At 34.0% G+C, this 20,082-nt stretch overlaps 2 protein-coding genes across 2 annotated transcripts; one reads left to right on the top strand and one right to left on the bottom strand.

Annotated features, from left to right (window-relative positions):
* The first annotated feature begins 4,586 nt into the window (after nucleotides 1-4,586).
* On the top strand, nucleotides 4,587-10,298 carry LOC100374247 (protein dcd1A-like). Its single transcript, XM_078014149.2, has 14 exons — nucleotides 4,587-4,670; nucleotides 4,994-5,126; nucleotides 5,769-5,866; nucleotides 6,084-6,154; nucleotides 6,237-6,286; nucleotides 6,388-6,446; nucleotides 6,598-6,632; nucleotides 6,730-6,824; nucleotides 7,464-7,577; nucleotides 7,831-7,925; nucleotides 8,055-8,165; nucleotides 8,318-8,432; nucleotides 8,665-8,881; nucleotides 9,967-10,298. The coding sequence occupies exons 1-14, from the start codon at nucleotides 4,605-4,607 to the stop codon at nucleotides 10,022-10,024; spliced, it is 1,317 nt and encodes a 438-aa protein (XP_077870275.1). The 5' UTR covers nucleotides 4,587-4,604; the 3' UTR covers nucleotides 10,025-10,298.
* Nucleotides 10,299-11,416: 1,118 nt separating this feature from the next.
* On the bottom strand, nucleotides 11,417-19,145 carry LOC100374395 (aldehyde dehydrogenase 1A1-like). Its single transcript, XM_078014141.2, has 13 exons — nucleotides 19,001-19,145; nucleotides 16,686-16,790; nucleotides 15,239-15,379; nucleotides 15,021-15,147; nucleotides 14,706-14,896; nucleotides 14,505-14,618; nucleotides 14,212-14,314; nucleotides 13,867-14,051; nucleotides 12,999-13,163; nucleotides 12,466-12,623; nucleotides 12,295-12,369; nucleotides 11,806-11,845; nucleotides 11,417-11,585 (listed from the first exon to the last, which is right to left on the bottom strand). The coding sequence occupies exons 1-13, from the start codon at nucleotides 19,040-19,042 to the stop codon at nucleotides 11,559-11,561; spliced, it is 1,473 nt and encodes a 490-aa protein (XP_077870267.1). The 5' UTR covers nucleotides 19,043-19,145; the 3' UTR covers nucleotides 11,417-11,558.
* Between the last annotated feature and the right edge of the window lie 937 nt (nucleotides 19,146-20,082).

Genomic DNA, 20,082 nt, shown 5'->3' with positions numbered 1-20,082 from the left:
ATAATTATTATTCAAATTAATAAAAAAAATACATTATTTATTTTATTATTCATAAAAATTAGACTTTAGACATAACATGTAGTTTCAATAGCCAACGAGTACTCGAGGTCGAGGCTGTTAAATTAAGCTAGTCTTTAATTTTTCTGAATATTTTGGTTGGTGATTAGTCGTCGTTAACATTCAGTATTTCAGTGTATTATTGTACTCGGTATTCTGATTGGTAATTAAGGTGTGCAAGTTGAACAAAGTCATATACGCGGACTTGTACTTATCAATCTCATTGTGTTGCACACCTTGCATAACTCACATATATTGCCATAATCTGACATGAAAACACATTTACCGGGTTCAACGCACTCTCTATCTCTGGAGGTATGTATGGCTAGATTATTACTCATCCGACCATCTTATCTGTCATATGATTAAATGGATGGTTTAAACAGTACATTTGGCCCTCGTAATGAACAATGAAGAATGTAACACTTTTGTATGATCACAAATCATTCAAGCACAACATACGTACAATATTTTGCCAGTTTATCGTACAGAGTTGATTAAATTACTGCTCCTTGAAAATACAATTATGATGGATTAAATATGAAAAAGTGTCAACGTTTTATTAATAATGTTCTTCAAAGTTGGCACTACTCAATGATTAATTTTATGCTTTTACTATCATGTTCGATGTACGTAATTCCGTGACTTTCCGAGCCCGTTGGTAATCCTTATATTGTTGACTTTGAGATAGAATGTTGTTCTTTTTACCATGGTTTGGACATAGTAGACTAGGTCCCTTCATTCTTATATGATGAATCAAATCTCATCACTATTTACCGAGTTACTGTAATCTTTAAATCGATGCAGTTATTAAAACTATTAGTATAACTGTTTTCTTTGTAGCTTCTTATTTTATGAAGAAATGCAAGGTTTGTCTGACGGTGCTAGAATAGATGTGAAGGTAATAATAATACATGTCAATGTTTTATTTATAGTTATTTAACATGAATTGATATTTATAAGAATGCCATTACGTATTTTCTCTACGTTTCAGAAACTTGAACGTATCCATATGTTTGGCGAATTGACGTGGACTGGGTATCTGGAGGTAATGCATTATTATATACATTATTATATATATAATTTATCAGGAATGTATATATATATATATACAAATAACGCATATATTTAAAGATTTACCTCAATAACACACATATATTTTATATTGGTGTACGATATCAATTGACATGTCTTCAGCACAGATGGCCGTTTGTGAGATCGGGGTTTACTTTTCTGACTTGTAGACTGAATATTTCATTTGTGCAATTTACAAAGATAATCAATTATATAAGAAAACAATTTGATTACAGCCCGGTCCTCGGACGTCAGTTGCAGAAATACCATGGTAACATAACAGCGGAAAATACAATTCGAGATGTTGTCTGTATTGTTGGAGATCTTCATGTCGCTGTATAAGACTTAACGCGTAATTACATGTTTTTTGTGGCCAATGCCAGAAAGAACGGCGCATCGGGATCAGTGGTGGCGTATAGGTATACAGTACAATAACAGTTTTGTTGTCATCAATACTAATCTGATTCATAAATCAACCCAAAAACTCATAAACAAATGTATCAGTTACCCCCGAATTAAAGATGAATCGTCCGTAAAGTTGTTGCTGGTAGAAAGTAACTTCTTGCATTATGCAATGTACAGTAGAGATACACAATGAGTAGAAAACTATGAATAGTAAGTTTTATTTTAGTTACATGTATTTTGAACAATTAATAATGTATGATAAACACTGTATTGTTAGCAATGATTGTTAGAAATAAAACTTTAGATTATGCAAATAAAAACTTGCATGTCTTATTGATGTGCACCGAAACGATGTATTTGCTTATTAAAATTGGTATAACTGGCCTTTGTTATAATGCATAGACACTTACATATGATAACATGGCATGGGATAAATGATTATAAAAAACAAATGAATCTTCCTGCAACTCACTAATGCAACTAGCTTCAAATATCACAGTTATTCAGGCTCCCGACATTGACGATGAAATATGAGTAAATGTTGCCATATCTTGACAAGTACTCGCATATTCTTGTTTTCAGAGCATTTATTCGTCTGTCCATGACGACGCTGTTCAAAGAAGCCAAACGACAGATATAAATGCTTTGATACCATGGACCTACAATTCCTTGAAGTATACCATGTTTAAATAAATCATAATGTAATACAAAAACATCTTCAAGAATTGAAATCATTAATAATAAAAGATAATTGTGCATATAATAGTACCATTAGGTTAATAGAGTGGCATTGTCACGGTGACTAACTTTGCATGTTTTTTTTAAATAATTAATAAATCATACAGTCGAGCAAAAAATAACTTTTGAAAAATCATTTATATTTTAGATTATCAGTCATTTATATTTTAGATTATCAGTCATTTATATTTTAGATTAGCAGTCATTATATTTTAGATTAGCAGTCATTTATATTTTAGATTACCAGTCATTTATATTTTAGATTAGCAGTCATTTATATTTTAGATTAGCAGTCATTTATATTTTAGATTAGCAGTCATTTATATTTTAGATTAGCAGTCATTTATATTTTAGATTAGCAGTCATTTATATTTTAGATTAGCAGTCATTTATATTTTAGATTAGCAGTCATTATATTTTAGATTAGCAGTCATTATATTTTAGATTAGCAGTCATTTATATTTTAGATTAGCAGTCATTTATATTTTAGATTAGCAGTCATTTATATTTTAGATTAGCAGTCATTTATATTTTAGATTAGCAGTCATTTATATTTTAGATTACCAGTCATTTATATTTTAGATTACCAGTCATTTATATTTTAGATTACCAGTCATTTATATTTTAGATTACCAGTCATTTATATTTTAGATTACCAGTCATTTATATTATTTTAGATTAGCAGTCATTTATATTTTAGATTAGCAGTCATTTATATTTTAGATTAGCAGTCATTTATATTTTAGATTAGCAGTCATTATATTTTAGATTAGCAGTCATTATATTTTAGATTAGCAGTCATTTATATTTTAGATTAGCAGTCATTTATATTTTAGATTAGCAGTCATTTATATTTTAGATTAGCAGTCATTATATTTTAGATTAGCAGTCATTATATTTTAGATTAGCAGTCATTATATTTTAGATTAGCAGTCATTTATATTTTAGATTAGCAGTCATTATATTTTAGATTAGCAGTCATTATATTTTAGATTAGCAGTCATTTATATTTTAGATTAGCAGTCATTTATATTTTAGATTAGCAGTCATTTATATTTTAGATTAGCAGTCATTTATATTTTAGATTAGCAGTCATTTATATTTTAGATTAGCAGTCATTTATATTTTAGATTAGCAGTCATTTATATTTTAGATTAGCAGTCATTTATATTTTAGATTAGCAGTCATTATATTTTAGATTAGCAGTCATTATATTTTAGATTAGCAGTCATTTATATTTTAGATTACCAGTCATTTATATTTTAGATTACCAGTCATTTATATTTTAGATTAGCAGTCATTTATATTTTAGATTACCAGTCATTTATATTTTAGATTACCAGTCATTTATATTTTAGATTACCAGTCATTTATATTTTAGATTACCAGTCATTTATATTTTAGATTACCAGTTATTTATATTTTAGATTACCAGTCATTATATTTTACTGGTCGTCAAAACATTGGTCACAGAAGACTTCACTATTAACAGAATCAGTGCAGCGACTGCACTATCCATCTATCAATATTTAAATTGGTATTATTCTTTGTTCTAATTCTGACATTAAAATGATCAATTTAAATTACTACTCGACTTACACTCAATGGATTCACTCACTTGTTTTCAGATGTGTCGAATTTATACATTCTAAAGATTTGGTTACTTGAAAACATATTCTTTTGTTATTACAAAATTATACATTAAACAAAGCGTTATGCAAAACGGCTTTAAACTCTTATGCTTTTCATATTTTATTCTACTTTTATTTTATTTATTTATTTTTCGGTTTTATTTTAAATATGCTTGGAAACTTACTTTGAGTGTTGTCAATAGGATATATGCAATAAGTAAACCATATCCTATCCCTCGGATCCGTGAATGTAATTCATTTAAATGAGTGCTGCACACAAAGCTGACATTTGGTGTGGGTAAATTAACTATCCATGACTATATATGACAGAAGTGATGTAAGTGGGAACGCACGGAGGAAATCGACCAGTGATACGTATGATACATATCCACGAAATATTTATTATGGGCGATTTTGAATAACGATTACCTGCCTGCACATAAAAAAAATAAATTAACAATCCATAATAAAATGAATAAATCGGATTCGCAAAAAAAATCGTCGTCGGATTAATATCAGTCAGTAGTCAGTATTACTTTTTAAATCGTCAAATATTAGATCGGCAAACGAAATTCCTAAAACGCGTGGCCTTATCTGTCGACTGATGCGCATGCTAGGATCGGGTGATAAAGAAGTAGGACTCCAAACTTTGACCCGTCTCATATATCGGTCATCGATCAACACAAACATGCAACCACAATGGCTGGCAGAGTAACATTCATTGCGACGCTGGTCGTCGTGTTCGTTTTTAGCTGTCATGCAAAGGTGAGTAGTTCAGTCAATAACCAGTTTTATTTCCCATGATTGCCTTCCTCATAGGACTGTACAATATATTTGATTATATACCGGCAAGTGGTACAAATATATCAATCAAGCAACGTGGTTTACGGCTTTAGCTAATGAGTTAATTACGTTGTGTACGAAGATGTGTTAGATGATTGTGCGATCGAGGTGGACGGAGACTACGACAGCGCCCTCTGACCACACCATGTATAGATGACCACTAGATGGCGCTGGAAAAAAGATACATTGTAGAATATATAATGAATACTACTTTATTGAATGTATTGTTGTTGTGTATTTCATAGCCTGACCCACACGCCAAACCAAATCATAACCCCATCCAAACTGGTCCACCAGTGTTTGTGAAGCAGATAAAAAATGCAAAGCTGTATACCGCTGGCAAAGGAGATGACGTCATAAAAGTGTTGCATCTATGGGGTAAGGTTAATAGTCATTTCAGTATAAATACTATTATAGAATCATTTATTGTATCTGCAATTATTTCTCAATTTTAAACTTGATATTTGTGCACAAATATATAAATAATGTATTTTATTTATGGTTGCATATAATTAATTGTTGCCTTCATTAATTTCTAGGTGAAATTAAAATGATCTATTTTACCTGGCAAAATGACTAATATTCAGATACACAGATTTCCAATCATATTTGATTGGGCAATGACCAGATATTTTAAAACTATTTGAGTGTTTTTTAAAGAGCTATATTAATTAGTATCTATAGTATATAATTCAACATCCCCATGTAATATAAAAAATAATTGATATTCGTTTGTTTAAATGGTGGCAGTCGTCGCGCCGCGTCCTGTTCGATATGGGACTCATAGCGACGTATACATCTACATGAAATTCGAAGACAACCAATGTCCTTCTAAGCTGCATAATACTAAATCGCTTAGATTGAAAAACTTGTACTTCATGAGCGTGAAAACTTAGTATTTTATTTGTAAGACAACAATGTGTCTTTACATGTTTAGACGATTTCAGTAATAGCACATTCTTCACGGTGTCAAAACAAACCATGCATTGTACATAATTCAGCATTTTAAAAATCTGGTAGGCACTCCATATGAGATGGGATACGCCCATGGGACCATTTTAAAAGACGAAGCCACAGACTTATTGAATGAAGTGTGGGGTTATTTAGAAAAACAGGTGGTAAGTCAGAATGCCACTATCTGAGATAAGCTGAATTTACAATATAATTTATATAATAAAATATTTTGGTCCGGCGGTCGAGACATGGTTTAAATATCAAAAGAATCTCACTGTGAATGAACAGCATTTTTCTATTGACTTATACGGTATCGTTTCATTACGTCGACATCCTACTAATACTATTAATTGTTTTATGTACATTTTCTTTTCAATTTAGACAGACGCCATTAATGGTACTCTTCCTGGATTCTTCCAGGAGTGGTTTCTGAAGGATGTCGCTGATTTGGGGTAAGGTATAACGAATACACAATATTATATATTATGTCAGACGCTCAAAAGCAAAATATATTAATTATTTTTTTTTTTGAAGGCTAGACATTGCGCTTGATTTGGAGAGAGCGGCCACCAAACCATTTACACGTTAGTACAGTTTTTTTTTTACGCAATTAAAATAACTAACGCGTGTTATCAAAAACGTTCATAATACTGTCTAAAATAATAAATTATGTTCAATTTCATAGCTGATTACTTTGACGAGGAGATGAAAGGTATATCTGATGCATCTGGGGTCGATGTGAAGGTAAGTATATGTATGTATTTATGTATACATGCACCTGTCATCTCATTGTCCATTTATTAAAATATTGCGGAAACCATTTCCATTATTATTATTATTATATTACATAATAATAAGTACACACATAGCACTCAATTTTGTTTGTATTTCTCAGAAAATAGAGAGGATTCATATGTTGGGAGAATTGACGTAAGTAAAGAAAAACATATTTTACTTCAACCTTCTGACAGCAATAATAAAAAATAAAAGCGCATTGGTGCCATAATGTGTCAACTATTGTTTACAGAAAAGGCAGTTGTTCAATGTATGGTGCTTGGGGTAAAGCTGTTCCAATGCCAGGTTCAGTCATGCAGTTACGTGCTCTGGATTGGGCTTCAGACGGTACGTCACCGTAACGTTGCAACAATGAAGAATTAACATGTTATTAAAAGTCAACTTAGTTGTCACCTTGGATTATTCAAATTCCACGATAAGCCAGTTCATTGTTTACAACAAGCAATAGTTTGTAATTTCATTCCAATTTGAACAGAATTTTTTCAAGTAAAAAGAACTATGTGTTAATGTTAATGGAATTATACTAAGTTATGAAATCACAAATCTCAAGAAAATGCACGTGACATAGTGAAAATTGCAGCACATTAGGTTAACAGCGTTCAAAGTCACCTTTGACGTTCCATTGCATCATGGGTAAAAACAAAATTTAAGCCTAAGGAACTTACTAATTCATAGAGTCTAGTTGTCCTTACACAGTTACGTTATTGTCTTATTGTTGACAATTTCTGTAATAAACGGTGGTACTGTAGAGTAATTTATTTTCGAGATTTTCGCTGAAGAAATAAATTAGTGAAAATAAAATCTATCTTTTTCACGATGTTTTACTTTCAACAGCTAAAATATCTTTTCAATGACAATAAATTCCAGGAAAAATCCTTCTACAGTAACCGAAAGTATATTTGTTTGTTAATTTTAAACCTTTGAACGTTAAAGGAACCGACAACGATACGATATTCTTTATTGCAGGCCCATTTCAAAACCATCCGCAAATTACAGTTTATCATATCGACGAAACCAATAGTAATAACGGTCACACATTTGCCAATGTGGGGTGGACGGGATGGATTGGTTCCATACAAGGTGTGTTTGCTTATTTCGCAAAAATAAAACAAATTACAGTTCCTGAATATGTAGAATTGTGTAAACGTATACTATACAATAGCATATCGAAATCCAAATCACGGCATTTGAGCCAAGGGGAATTAAATGCAACACTAACATACTTCTCCACGAATTACTGGTGTGTCAGTATTGTTCGTATTGGTAACCATAAAGTGTGTGTCTAATGGAATACCCATAGCACTCAACAACTCCATTCATTGTATTTTTTTAGGAATGTCATCCAAGCAAATGGCAATCAGTGAAATTGGTGTCTCCTATCCAGATGATACATTTGTGAAAGAATCCAGATTTGGTTACCCATTTACGGTAATTTAGTCTACCGATCAACTAGTATTATCAAGAAAAAAACAATTGTCATTATAATAATATTACTAACCATTATGTACGTGTAGGTAATGACCAATATTTCACTTACTTGTTATTTCCCCTTTTCAGTATATACTTCGAGATATTCTGCAATTTGACAATACCTTGGACGATTCTATAAACCGCATTGCCAATGCACGTAGAACATGTAATCTGATTCTTGGAGTAGGTGATGCCAAGGTAAGACGTACAAACACTTGTATTTACAGTGACATCCAATATTATTATTATGTTAATATTATGGGAAATCGTTTATATCTTGTGTATTTGTATTTTTCGTATTGTCTCAGTGATCATTTAATATTCAACTGCTGGTTGAATGCACTTTTCAGCTCAACACATTTCGGGGGATTCAATATTCAGCGGGAGTTGCAAATTTCTTCGACGACATGAACTTGAGACCAAATGGTGACTGGCATCCAAAGATTGAAAACGTTGTATACTGGGGTAGGTCAATGTGTACTATGTGTACGTATATGCGTGATGTGTTCCGTTGTGCTGTCCTTTGCCGTGTCGCGTCACGTCGTGCCGCGCAGTGGTGTGTTATGTTCATTCACTGACTCTAAAACGGACATTTTAGCCAAACAGACTACATCAACATGCGACTTTCGCAACAATAGTGTATGATTGGTGTACCTCATCTCATTACATACATGAAATACTACACAATGTGTTACAGGAATGGATTGGTTAGACCCTGATTACAGCTCGGTTCTTGGTCGTCAACTTCAGACCTACCATGGTAACATAACAGCGGTAAATACTATACGGGATATCGTGTCTATTGTACAAACTGGTGATCTACTCATCTGTGTGTATGACCTGTCCGGCAATACCATGTATGTGGCCAATGCCAAAAAAGAAAATGCCCAGGGACCAAAGAATGCATATGACAGGTGAGTTTATCGAAATTGACATAAATACTTACAATAAACATCAAAATATCAAACTAGAGTACCTACATCTATCAATTGAGCCAAATTGAGGTTTATTCATGTTTTTTAGCGGAGGAGAGTAAACATATTTCCGCGTGGTGACTTTCGAAATGCTAGAATTTCTAACAATTTCTAGAATCTAGAATTTTTGGTTTCGGTTAATAATCACAATTTAAAGTTCAACTGTAGTTCTCAAAGTTATGCCTGTGGCGGCAACATCGCCCTTTCAAAAGTAAGATTTTAAAATGAACAACGAAAATCAAAATCTTTTTTTCAATTTGAGACTGTTCATTTTATTGACACGCTTGGGAATACTGCCAGTTATTTTCATATTGAGTCCGCGGCCGCGGGATAAAGGAAAAACTATAATAGTTCAAAGGCAATTGCAATCAACAATGTTTCCAGTACTCACACTTCGTCAACATGATGATCTGATCAATTAAAATTACGCAAAAAAACAAAATATTAAAATGTTAGAAATACACTTGGCTGTCATTGGCCATGGACTTGCATTGTATGTTGTTTATGGTTCAATTGTTTGCTTGAAGTTGAACAGCAATCTATATAAAGCGCCCGAAGTTGAAAGCGCTGTCAAATGAGATATGACAGTAAATAACACAAAGACAATACTCCATGTATTATTGGCGTCTGCAGACTCCAAAAGTACATACATGTATAACAAACACACTATTCAGTCTCCCGATATACTGGTTTGTAATATAACATACAATTATGAATACACTTTCCTATCAATCGCGCCCTCTAGTGACAAAACGCTTCTGGCGTAAATCGGTGACACGAAGGCCGTTCAAAGCCTCAATATTCCATCAATGGCGATAATTTTTGAGAGATTTTACTATATTCTAGATGTCAAAAAACTACACAACCAAAAGCAGTGATCTAATTGGAAGGACATTGCTCTTATTCATATACGTAATTGTTACGTCACAGAAGCAACCCTAGAGGGCGCGATTTATAGAAATTAATAGTGTTTGGCCATGTATTTCAATCCAAATCTCAAAATAATATTATTATCCTATTTGCAGACCATTCATTCGATTGAACATGAAAGTGTTATTCATGGAATCAAGACCAACGTTATGAGAGTTTTTTATTAGTATATATAGACAACATAATCCGCCTATAGAAAATAACTTACGGTTGCATATATTATATTGTGAATGCACTTCGTAAATTAATATTGAGAATGTAGTACAGATTTTTGTCACGTGTTAATCAAAATGAACTTTTTATAATTTATGGATTCCATGGTTACATCTAAATTTTTATAAAAAAGATCATGGCTTGCTTAAAGAAGGGTGTTATTGGTATTTTTGAATAAAGAATTCTCTGTCTGTTATTTCGTTCAAAAACTTAATTCACCGTATATTGAACATTTTGTGTAAACTAAGTCATTTGTGTACATAAGCGTCATGTGACAGACTAAATGCTGGACGTCCGACTGGTTTAAAAGAAAAAACGTTTTTCTTTTAAATGTTCACAGGGGAGTGTTACCAGCCCTGTGATTCATAACAAGTTAACACCCTTATTCATGGGCCATAATTCCGTGACAAAGCATTGTATTTTCAAATCCTTATAAATCTACTTTTCTTATTGTCCTTTAAATCATGTGACACCAACGTAGTAGATTTGAGACAGTTGCACCCATATTTAAAAAAAACACATACAAATTGTAGCAAATTTAAACATGGTTGATTTGTTCTAATATCAGAAAAATATTTATATATTAATCATTGACCAGTCCTACTGCAGAACATATTGTCAAGAATATTTTACTTCCTGAAAATCTCTACTACACCTTTACTATTGTAAAAGAATTGTTTACAATAGGAAATATATTATGCTGTCTTTAATTTAATTATCTTGGTATGCTTTAATCTAAACACCACAACGACAGCGTTATATAAAAAAAAACAATTGAGAAGGATCGCTGATTGGATGAAAATTTATCAGGTGGAATGTAATAACTAACAATATATCATTTAGTTTATGTACAGCACGCAGAAAATACACTCTAAGGATGTCATCACCACAAACCACGCCAACATCTAGGTGCGTCGAATGTTCATAATCTTCCTTACTGAGATCAATACAGACTCACTGAAATAACAGAGTCTTATTGGTCTAAACACTGAGTGAGTTAACAGATAATTTCTTTAAACAGAGTGCATTAATTATGAATAACTTTATATCCCAAAGCAATATTTTTGAAACACACAAATATGAAAAATATTTATAACCACAACAAAATTAAGCTGAAGGAGCATCAGTCAAATTGAACTTAAACTATATAGTTCTACGCGCTAGAAATACCTTTAAAATGGGGAAAGTCCCTAATCTATACGTCTTGAAAACTAACGGGCGAATTATGCCATAATTGAAGATTGATTAGCAACAATACATTTGCATTGTAATGACACGAGAAAATAAAAACAAAGTAATTTTACATTAACCAAACCAATGCCAAGCAATGTCTCACTTTGATTGATTTATTACAAGATACAAACAATTATTAATTACATAGAATAGCGATTGTCCGACTTCGAAAGTCATAATTGGACTGTAATTAATGTTTAATGTCCAATGATATGTGTTTCATAATGTGATATGCTCCTCGTCATTTATACGGAAGTTTAATTGTGACCTGCAAAACAAATTCAGAGACATCACCTTTTAGTATACATTCAACACTCAAATTTAGATCATCACGCCAAAATATATGTGTGGTCGCTCTTGATTACATACACAGTTAATGAAACTTTTTTATATACTTCTATCTCATGAGCCACAGCAGCGTGGTTGCTCACTAAAACAATGTAACGTTACATTTCCCACTAAACCTAACTTAATAAACTAATACTCACAGTTTTAATCTCAGTATACTCATCCAGGGCACTCTCTCCCCTATAAAAACAGAAAGGTAGTATTAGTTTTTAAGAAGTGTCCAGTGATCAGGTGAGCCCGACCTACAAGTCAAATTATCTTCAGTTTTGCTTATGGCAAAATATGTTGTGTACTGCAGAAATTACTAATAAGCTGACCAAATCGATCGTGATCAAGGTTCAACAAACGGCGAATTACTAATCTACCATATACGGCTTCATAACGAGTATTATTCAAAGGGACCATTACAAATTGCTACTGAAATCTGTTTAAGCACTCAGGTTAACTCGACATTCAATCGTCCAAATACCAAAAGCATTTGTCGTAATTACTGAAAACCAAATAAAATTAAGTTGAAAGGTTTCATTTTCAGAAACAAGCCACTAGCCACCTGTTATCCAATATATCTAGCATATCCATTACTCAAACCCAACATTCTACGTAAGAACCAAAACCATGCACAAACTTACAATTCTCTTCCTATTCCTGACATCTTGAAACCACCAAATGGACTCTGAGGTTGGAGAACCGTTCCCGAGTTAACCCTGTGAATGGACGATTGAAAAGTTGTATATTCTTTATCATAAAAGGAAATATTCTCGATTGTAATTTCCTTAATTGAACAATATTTCTACTCTTACCATACGGTTCCTGCTTGAATGGAATTGGCAATTGTCAGTGCTTTATCGATATCCTTGGTGAACACATATGCTCCTAGTCCATATGTTGTTGCATTGGCTCTTTCAATTACTTCATCGATCGTCTTAAACTTCATCAACTGCATGACTGGTCCAAATATCTACAATACAACAATGTATATAACCATATTGATGGACGGGGTCACTTTAATTTACTCCCTATTATTGTACTCGGGTTCCTCTATTCTTTAACTAATTCTCTTTTAAACAATATTGTTACCGAAATAACATCTATATGATAAGTCTGGTTTACCCGGGCAGTAGAAACTGATAAATGTGATGTGAAATATGTAAGCGACATCTTGATGCAAAATGGTCGACTTGTATTCTTGTCCACTGTATTCGCCTATATACTTTAACAACAACTAAACTCACACATATAAATCAATTATTTCACCTGAAATAATGCCCCATCCAGAAATATCATCTCTACATTTCTAAGTTGATACTTGACAATGAAACATGAGAGTATTTACCTCTTCTTTAGCAATACGCATGTTATCTTCAACATTTGAAAACACTGTGCTCTCAACAAAATAGCCTTTGTCACCATGACGACCACCTCCGCATTGTAATACAGCACCTTCTTTCTTCCCACTTTCTATTAGCTCAAGAACTCTTTCAAGTTGAACTTTGCTAACCTAGAATACATAAACACGTTTAACTAAGGCACAATGTCATTTAGAGTTCAATAATATTGTGCTATGATGTGATTAGCAGAACGGCTCCTGCGGGGGGGGGCAGTTGATAAATAGCTGGGTAGGGAGGTGCCCCTGAGTGCTCAAAAGTGTGACCATTTTTAGACCTGGATAGTAGCAAAATCTATACCCATATTTATACCAAAGTATCATTTCTGTCATCATTGTTTATTCCAAATAAAACAGTTACCGTATTAGTTTGCTCTATTAGAAGATCATCTCCAATAGAAGCACATGTAAGCTAACTGGTTTCACTGAGGAATGTGCGCCGTCTTCCATTCCGTGTTAAATCTCCGTGTAATGTTGATTGCCTTGTTTAATTTCCGGGTTGATGTATATATGGATCTGAGGCCGGAATCTGAGGTAGAGATATTCGCTCATAGAATGAGCAAAAGTATACCAAATCGGAAAAAAATTACCAATATTTATACCTATCTTAACCAGAAATAAGACAGATACTTATATCTAAAATCCAAAAAACGAGGCCAAATTTAGGTGCACGTCCCCATTAGGCAAGTTCTATGTATTGGCCCAGGGAACGGCTATGTGTCATTGGCTCAATGCCTAGTGACTGATAACATGTTTACAAACTAAACTTAGTGTATTGATCACCTTTAGTTTGGCGAGGAGAATTCAATTAATATACCTGTGGACCAGACTCAGTCTTTTCATCGTAAGGATCCCCAATTACACGTTTTTTTGCCCGAGCTACACTTTTCCTTACGAACTCATCATAGATGTCTTCATGTACAAAAGTACGCGTGGCAGCACAGCACACCTGTCCAACGTTTCTGAATAGAGACTGATGCGAAGCCTCTACAGAAACTTCCACTGCAAACATAATTTCGAAAAAACATATCACAAATAACTGAAAAATCAGCGAAATATATTTTGATATCACTTTTACTTAGCATCAGTACAATATGCAAATATATATTCCTAAATAAAACAACAGTAGTGTATTATCTAGATGTTAAGTCAATGTTCTTACCATCAGCGTCGGAGAATACGATGTTTGGACTTTTGCCTCCAAGTTCCAATGTAACTCTTTTCAGATTAGATCTTGCAGACGCTGCTTGGATAATTTTTCCTACCTATCATAGTAGAAAGCAGAGATTCTGGAGGTGAACTTTTAGATGCATGAACTCACGTGTCTAAACTTAAAGGTTCACACTAAAAGTTATACAATTATACGTGTTTGGAACAATATATATTGCATTTATACATGCCTGCATACTGCATTAACATATCATTGACAGTAAAACACTATGACCTGTTACACACCTCAGTAGATCCAGTGAATGCAATTTTATCAACATCCATATGTTCGGCAAGAGCACGCCCTGCAGTGGGACCATACCCAGATACAATGTTGACAACTCCTGCAGGGAATCCGGCCTAGGGATAAGTATAATACAGAGTATAATTATGATATAATACCATGTGGAAGATATGAAACACATGGGCATAAAACATATCACTCACCTCCTTGATCAACGATGCACAGTAGATTGCACTCAACGGAGTCTGTTCAGCTGTTTTCACAACACACGTGCACCCACAGCACAGTGCTGCGCCAATCTTCATGAAGAGTAAATAAACGGGTGAGTTCCAAGGAATGATCTGACCACACACACCAACTGGCTCATGTCGGGTATAGCAGAAGAAAGGCCCATCTATAAAGGACAAAGTTTGTAACTAATAAGTCGCCCAATTGTCCACCTATAATCTGAACATTTGTTTGTTTGTTCTTACTTGATACATTATAATTCACTTATCAGGGCAGATAATATTACTTGCCTATTGGAATTGTCTTTCCATGAATTTTATCAGCATATCCTGCGAAGTAACGGCATACCTTCGATGATCCAATAACTTCTCCTAATGCTGCCATGTATTGCTTACCGTTTTCCAGAGTGACCATTTTCTGGTTAAAAATGAGAAATTTTTTTTTTTTCAGATTACACCCAAAACCGATTCTTAAAGAATATGATTTAAATAAGTTGTATAAAACTTACTCCCAAATACTCAGCGTCCCTTTCAACCAGATCAGATAATTTGTACAGTAGCCTTCCTCTTGCTGATGCATCCATTGTACGCCACGGTGAACCAAGTTTAAATGCTTCTTTTGCCGCGTTCACTGCAAGGTCTATATCAGCCTGAGATAGAGTAACGTAATGTAGAATACGTGTTACATACGTGATTATTTTTACGATAATAATATTCACAGTGTTTGACCACAGTCCTTCTATCCCCGGTCTGAAAACGGTCATTGTATTAGGTGTGAATTGGCCTCCTTCCCTGGCAAAGGCGTGCTGCTGGTATGCGCAAAGTATTGTCAAGTGATCAGTACACAGTCGGTCACTATTTTTCACATCTGTATATGGTCATATTTTAGCCGGCGAGTAGTTCTTTAATTTATCTAATTTACCAGCACATTTTCGTAACAAATTGTCATACCCAGAAATTTTTCGTGTTTGACCAATATTTGTCTTCGATTTTGACATTTTATGATCGAAACATATCATTAAAAATTGGTGGGCTGATTTGTTTTTGCCAAACCGCATTTTATTAATGTCTAATTTGGCGATTTTTATTGATGCTTTTTTCGACGACGTTTTGATACGCTATTCACTGCTAAACAAAATCAAAAACAAAAATTGTTTTATACTGGTGTATCGAATAAAGTCATTAGTTATTGCATAGTTTACTTGAATAGTTATGAACCCCCAAGAATCAGAAATATCACAGGTATTTCGTTCGACCACATCGACAACCATTTTGACAAGATTTGTTTAGGAATGTCAGCATGTTGGTACACGCCGTTTTTCCCTAGAAACTAGAAGATGAACATAATTCCCGATATTAATCTATACATGGCAGAAACTAGATGTTTATGAGTTGGTAGGCTCGTTTTGGTACGTATAGGAGTTCAAAAATTTTCATATTGCTAATTTTGCTTACTTGTTTTGTTTACGTTGTAGTTGCCTGTAATATAAGGTCAAAGTGACGTCATACAATAAGATATCGCTTTGCATGACGGTAAATTTACCGATTTTAATGAATATTCTGACGGTATCGTAATTTGTTGACCGGTAGAGGACGGTTTGTTTACCCACAACGCGGTTCGAGACAAAAGAACGCTAGATATTTCCAGACCGGTGATAGAGGGACTGTGGTTTGACAATCGACTCTAACATTGTCTTTGGTTCGACTCAAACAATATATAGTTAGCCATGGAGCAATTCGACACTTATTATAGTTGATAGGATTACGTAATTGATTTCCACTGTGTCATTGTAGAATACATATTAGTGTAATTGAAAATTAAAAATAAAAAATAAAATATTTCCATCCTATTAGCCCAATATTATCGTTATACTTCGGCAATTTAATTCGTTGACAAGAACTAGAACAAGCTACCACAATGCTTGATTATTGTTTTGATAATGTTGGTTCACTCACTTTATCGCCTTCCTGTACATCACATATCTTTTCTTCATTGGTTGGATTTAAAACTGCAAATGTCTTGCCACTAACAGAATTCACAAATTCATTATTTATGAAAATCTGAAAAACACAATAAATAACAAAAATACCAAAACAGACAGACTAATGATGGTCAAGTAGTAATATTAATTCAGAATTGTGCATGGCAACCTTTAAAGCTCACATTAAATATTTAAATTGGAGGACACATTTATGCTTAATATAAGATAAACAAGAGAAATCCCGAAATTGTTTTAAACGTATTGTTATGCAAATTAATTGTAACACGTTTACAGTTATATTACATTTACATTAAATTATGTAACTATTATTTACCTTGTACAATGAGTACATGTACTAGTATATGTATCATTGAAGCACTGTAATTGTTAGCCTGACGAGGTCGCGTGTGTTGCGCCCTCCAAATGTAATTGTGTTCTAATAGCAAATAAATGTTTGCAAATTTTTATTTTCCATTGTTATCTTGCAAAGGAATGTCTAGACCACCATACCCTTGATATGCAGGCGGCCATAGCGTATCGTTGTTCACAAACAAACGTCTACACATGAGCCTTTGCGTTTTTAGCGTGCGCAGTAATCGTCGGACTCAAATCATGTGCGCGCAGGTGACGACCCCTCCGCTTTAAGTGTAACAGAAAATATTTCGCAGTTATTTATGAACTCTCATGTTATTTGGTCAACGCATGAACAGCTCTTCCAATACTGTGATTTACTACTCCCTGTTAATTTGAAAACTGTTAATTTTATTCCGGGGTTACGTGCAAAGTACTGATTAAGATGTTTTGATTACAGGGAGGTTTTTTATACAGATCACTGAAAGCTGGCATCGAAAGTACACAATTTACTGTTGTGCCTGGAGACGGTAGGATGGGAATCTTGTTTAAATCGGAGGGGTCGTAACTTGGGCACGAGTCCTGGGCGACGATAACAACGCAGACTAAAAACACAAAGGGATATGTTTGTAAACAGCGACACGCTGTGGCTGTTTTTGCGCATACGTAGATGAAGCACACCCCCCCCCCCCCCCGCTTTAAATTCGACGGATTATTTGAGAGGTTGGAATGATAAAAATAATTTGCCTATAAATAAATGTCATTTATTACCGGCGATTAAAAAAATTGAACTTCATTAAAAACCTAACAACAATTTCGAATTGCACTTTATAATACTCGTGGTGAACTTTTATTGATTCGCTCCGACGACTTAACTATGAATGGTAGATGTTATTCAACATATTTATTTTGGTGGCTCTACCGAATAAAATAAATAAATAGAGCAGCGGCGAGTTATATGCATTACAAGTGAGCTGCAGACACACCCGCTTATTTAAAAATCAGTGTCTAACAACATCTCCTGCAGCCCCAGTACCTAACGACGCCCTCTCGACTGGAGGTATGTGTTGAAAAGTAATACTAAGTTATTGCGGTGTGCGCAATACGATGAACAGCTTGTTATGTTTTTAAAATCACTTCACCCATTGAAGATACACCCCTAAATGAGATGATTTCATCTCATGGAAAGAATCTGTCGTCCTGGGCGATAGCGATAACAATGAGACGAGTGTTAAGGGGTACACTGTATTATATGATAATGATAGACCAACTATCACACGAAACAAAATACAAATCATTCTAAAATAACTTACTAATACCCTATTCTGGATTCATTGACCCGAATGAAAAAAATAGCTTTGCGATAAATATGCAAAGTTGATTGTAACTTCGGGTTGAAACGAAATTTAAATATGTCGTAAATTATCTAAGGTAATAACCCCCAAAGTAGGACGTAGAGGTTACAACTTCCAAAGATAGTCTGTTTCGATGGATTGTCACTTAAGCCTTTCTTCAGAATAATAAATTCTCAATGTTGGTCGGTCTTTCTTCAAAGGATATGTTTCTTCCAACTGAATGTATCCCGTTTATAGCTTGACAGGTGTCAACAAGCGAGAAAATAAAAAAGCAATAGGGAAGGAGTCCAGAGACGGAACAGCCATCACCATCATCGACATTGGCTGTTTATCCTATTGATTTAGCATTTTAGCTGACTGATAACAAATGTCAAACTATCTGCACGTTCTGAATAGGATTAAAACAGGAGTTGTAAGCGGAAATTGTCACACGTCGATGTAAACACTGACACTTTCCCGCATAGTGGCAGAATAACCCAACCTCGGCTGTAGTGGCGGAGATGATACTAGATTTGACCGTATTGTTGTTCATATAAACGCTTCTTTCATTCTCATTCTGAGGAACAAAACATAGATACTTCACCTGGGTGTACTTCACATCTGGCTTGTCTACTTTTGCAGTCATTTTTCGTTTATACGTTGGGGTATATTAATCTTGTCTATTCGTCCTACAACAGTGCCTACTGACGCACGAAGTCACCTGATATATCAGCTGTTTGACCTCGTGACAGGGTTCATGGCCGTTGTTCAACTGGAAAAGTGCCTAGTATTTGAGTTGGTTGTCGTGGTATGATTTTTTAACAATATAGTATGGTTTTAAACATTGTAAAAAATATGGATAAATTAATCAATGAAGGTCAAACAGCATTTATTAAGAATAGATCAATAGGTGACTGTGTTCGTGTCATTGAGGGAATTATGAATACACAAAAAATTATGAAAAATATGGGGTGCTTTTAACTATTGATTTCCAAAAAATCTTTGATAGTCTTGAATGGGATTTTATGTTCAGTTGTCTACGTAAATTCAACTTTGGTCCCTCTTTGTTAGGTTGGTTACAGGCCTTTTATTTAAATCCATCTGGTTGTGTGATGAATAGTGGACAGTCAACAGGTTATTTTCCCTTTCTAGGGGAGTCAGACAGGGGGATCCCCTATCGCCCATTTTTTTCATCCTGTCTTTAGAAACACTTTTGATAAAGCTGCAATATGACAATGGAATCAGGGGGATTAATATTGGTGGTTTTGAAATAAAACATTCTGCGTATGCTGATGACCCCACCTGCTTTATGTCAGACCTTCGTGCTGCTGAGAACCTCTTCACTCTTCTTCACCAATTCTCAGTTTTTCATGTTTAAAAATAAACAAAAGCGTATGTACGTCCTAGGTATGGCATAATACAGTTTCATGTCGCAACAATATAACAGCAGTCGCCCAATAATCGATCAGATGAGAACACTACTTTATAAACTTTAATAGTAATCATTTTTGCACTACTAGACTACATGCAATATATATCAAATTTTGCGAGCAAGCACTTTGCACGATTGCACAGTAATCGTAACATGCATAAAAAACACATGATCAAGTGACTACAACCATCAATAAGTCATGTTTGTGTGTATTTTTTTTAAAACGATATACATATATAGTTTTTTGTAAAGAA

This window comes from Saccoglossus kowalevskii, chromosome 13, assembly GCF_978046115.1.
Source record: "Saccoglossus kowalevskii chromosome 13, keSacKowa6.1, whole genome shotgun sequence".
Lineage (NCBI taxonomy): Eukaryota > Metazoa > Hemichordata > Enteropneusta > Harrimaniidae > Saccoglossus > Saccoglossus kowalevskii.
This window is presented reverse-complemented; position numbering and strand designations above follow the sequence as displayed.

Coding starts and splice junctions, on each gene's coding strand:
- LOC100374247 (XM_078014149.2), top strand. CDS start 4,605: ATGGCTGGCAGAGTAACATTCATTGCGACGCTGGTCGTCGTGTTCGTT. Junction 5,127..5,768: donor AAAAGTGTTGCATCTATGGG/GTAAGGTTAATA, acceptor AAAATCTGGTAG/GCACTCCATATGAGATGGGA. Junction 6,155..6,236: donor AAGGATGTCGCTGATTTGGG/GTAAGGTATAAC, acceptor TTTTTTTTGAAG/GCTAGACATTGCGCTTGATT.
- LOC100374395 (XM_078014141.2), bottom strand. CDS start 19,042: ATGACTGCAAAAGTAGACAAGCCAGATGTGAAGTACACCCAG. Junction 13,164..13,866: donor AGACTGAGTCTGGTCCACAG/GTATATTAATTG, acceptor TATGTATTCTAG/GTTAGCAAAGTTCAACTTGA. Junction 11,846..12,294: donor TCAGGAATAGGAAGAGAATT/GTAAGTTTGTGC, acceptor CTGTTTTTATAG/GGGAGAGAGTGCCCTGGATG.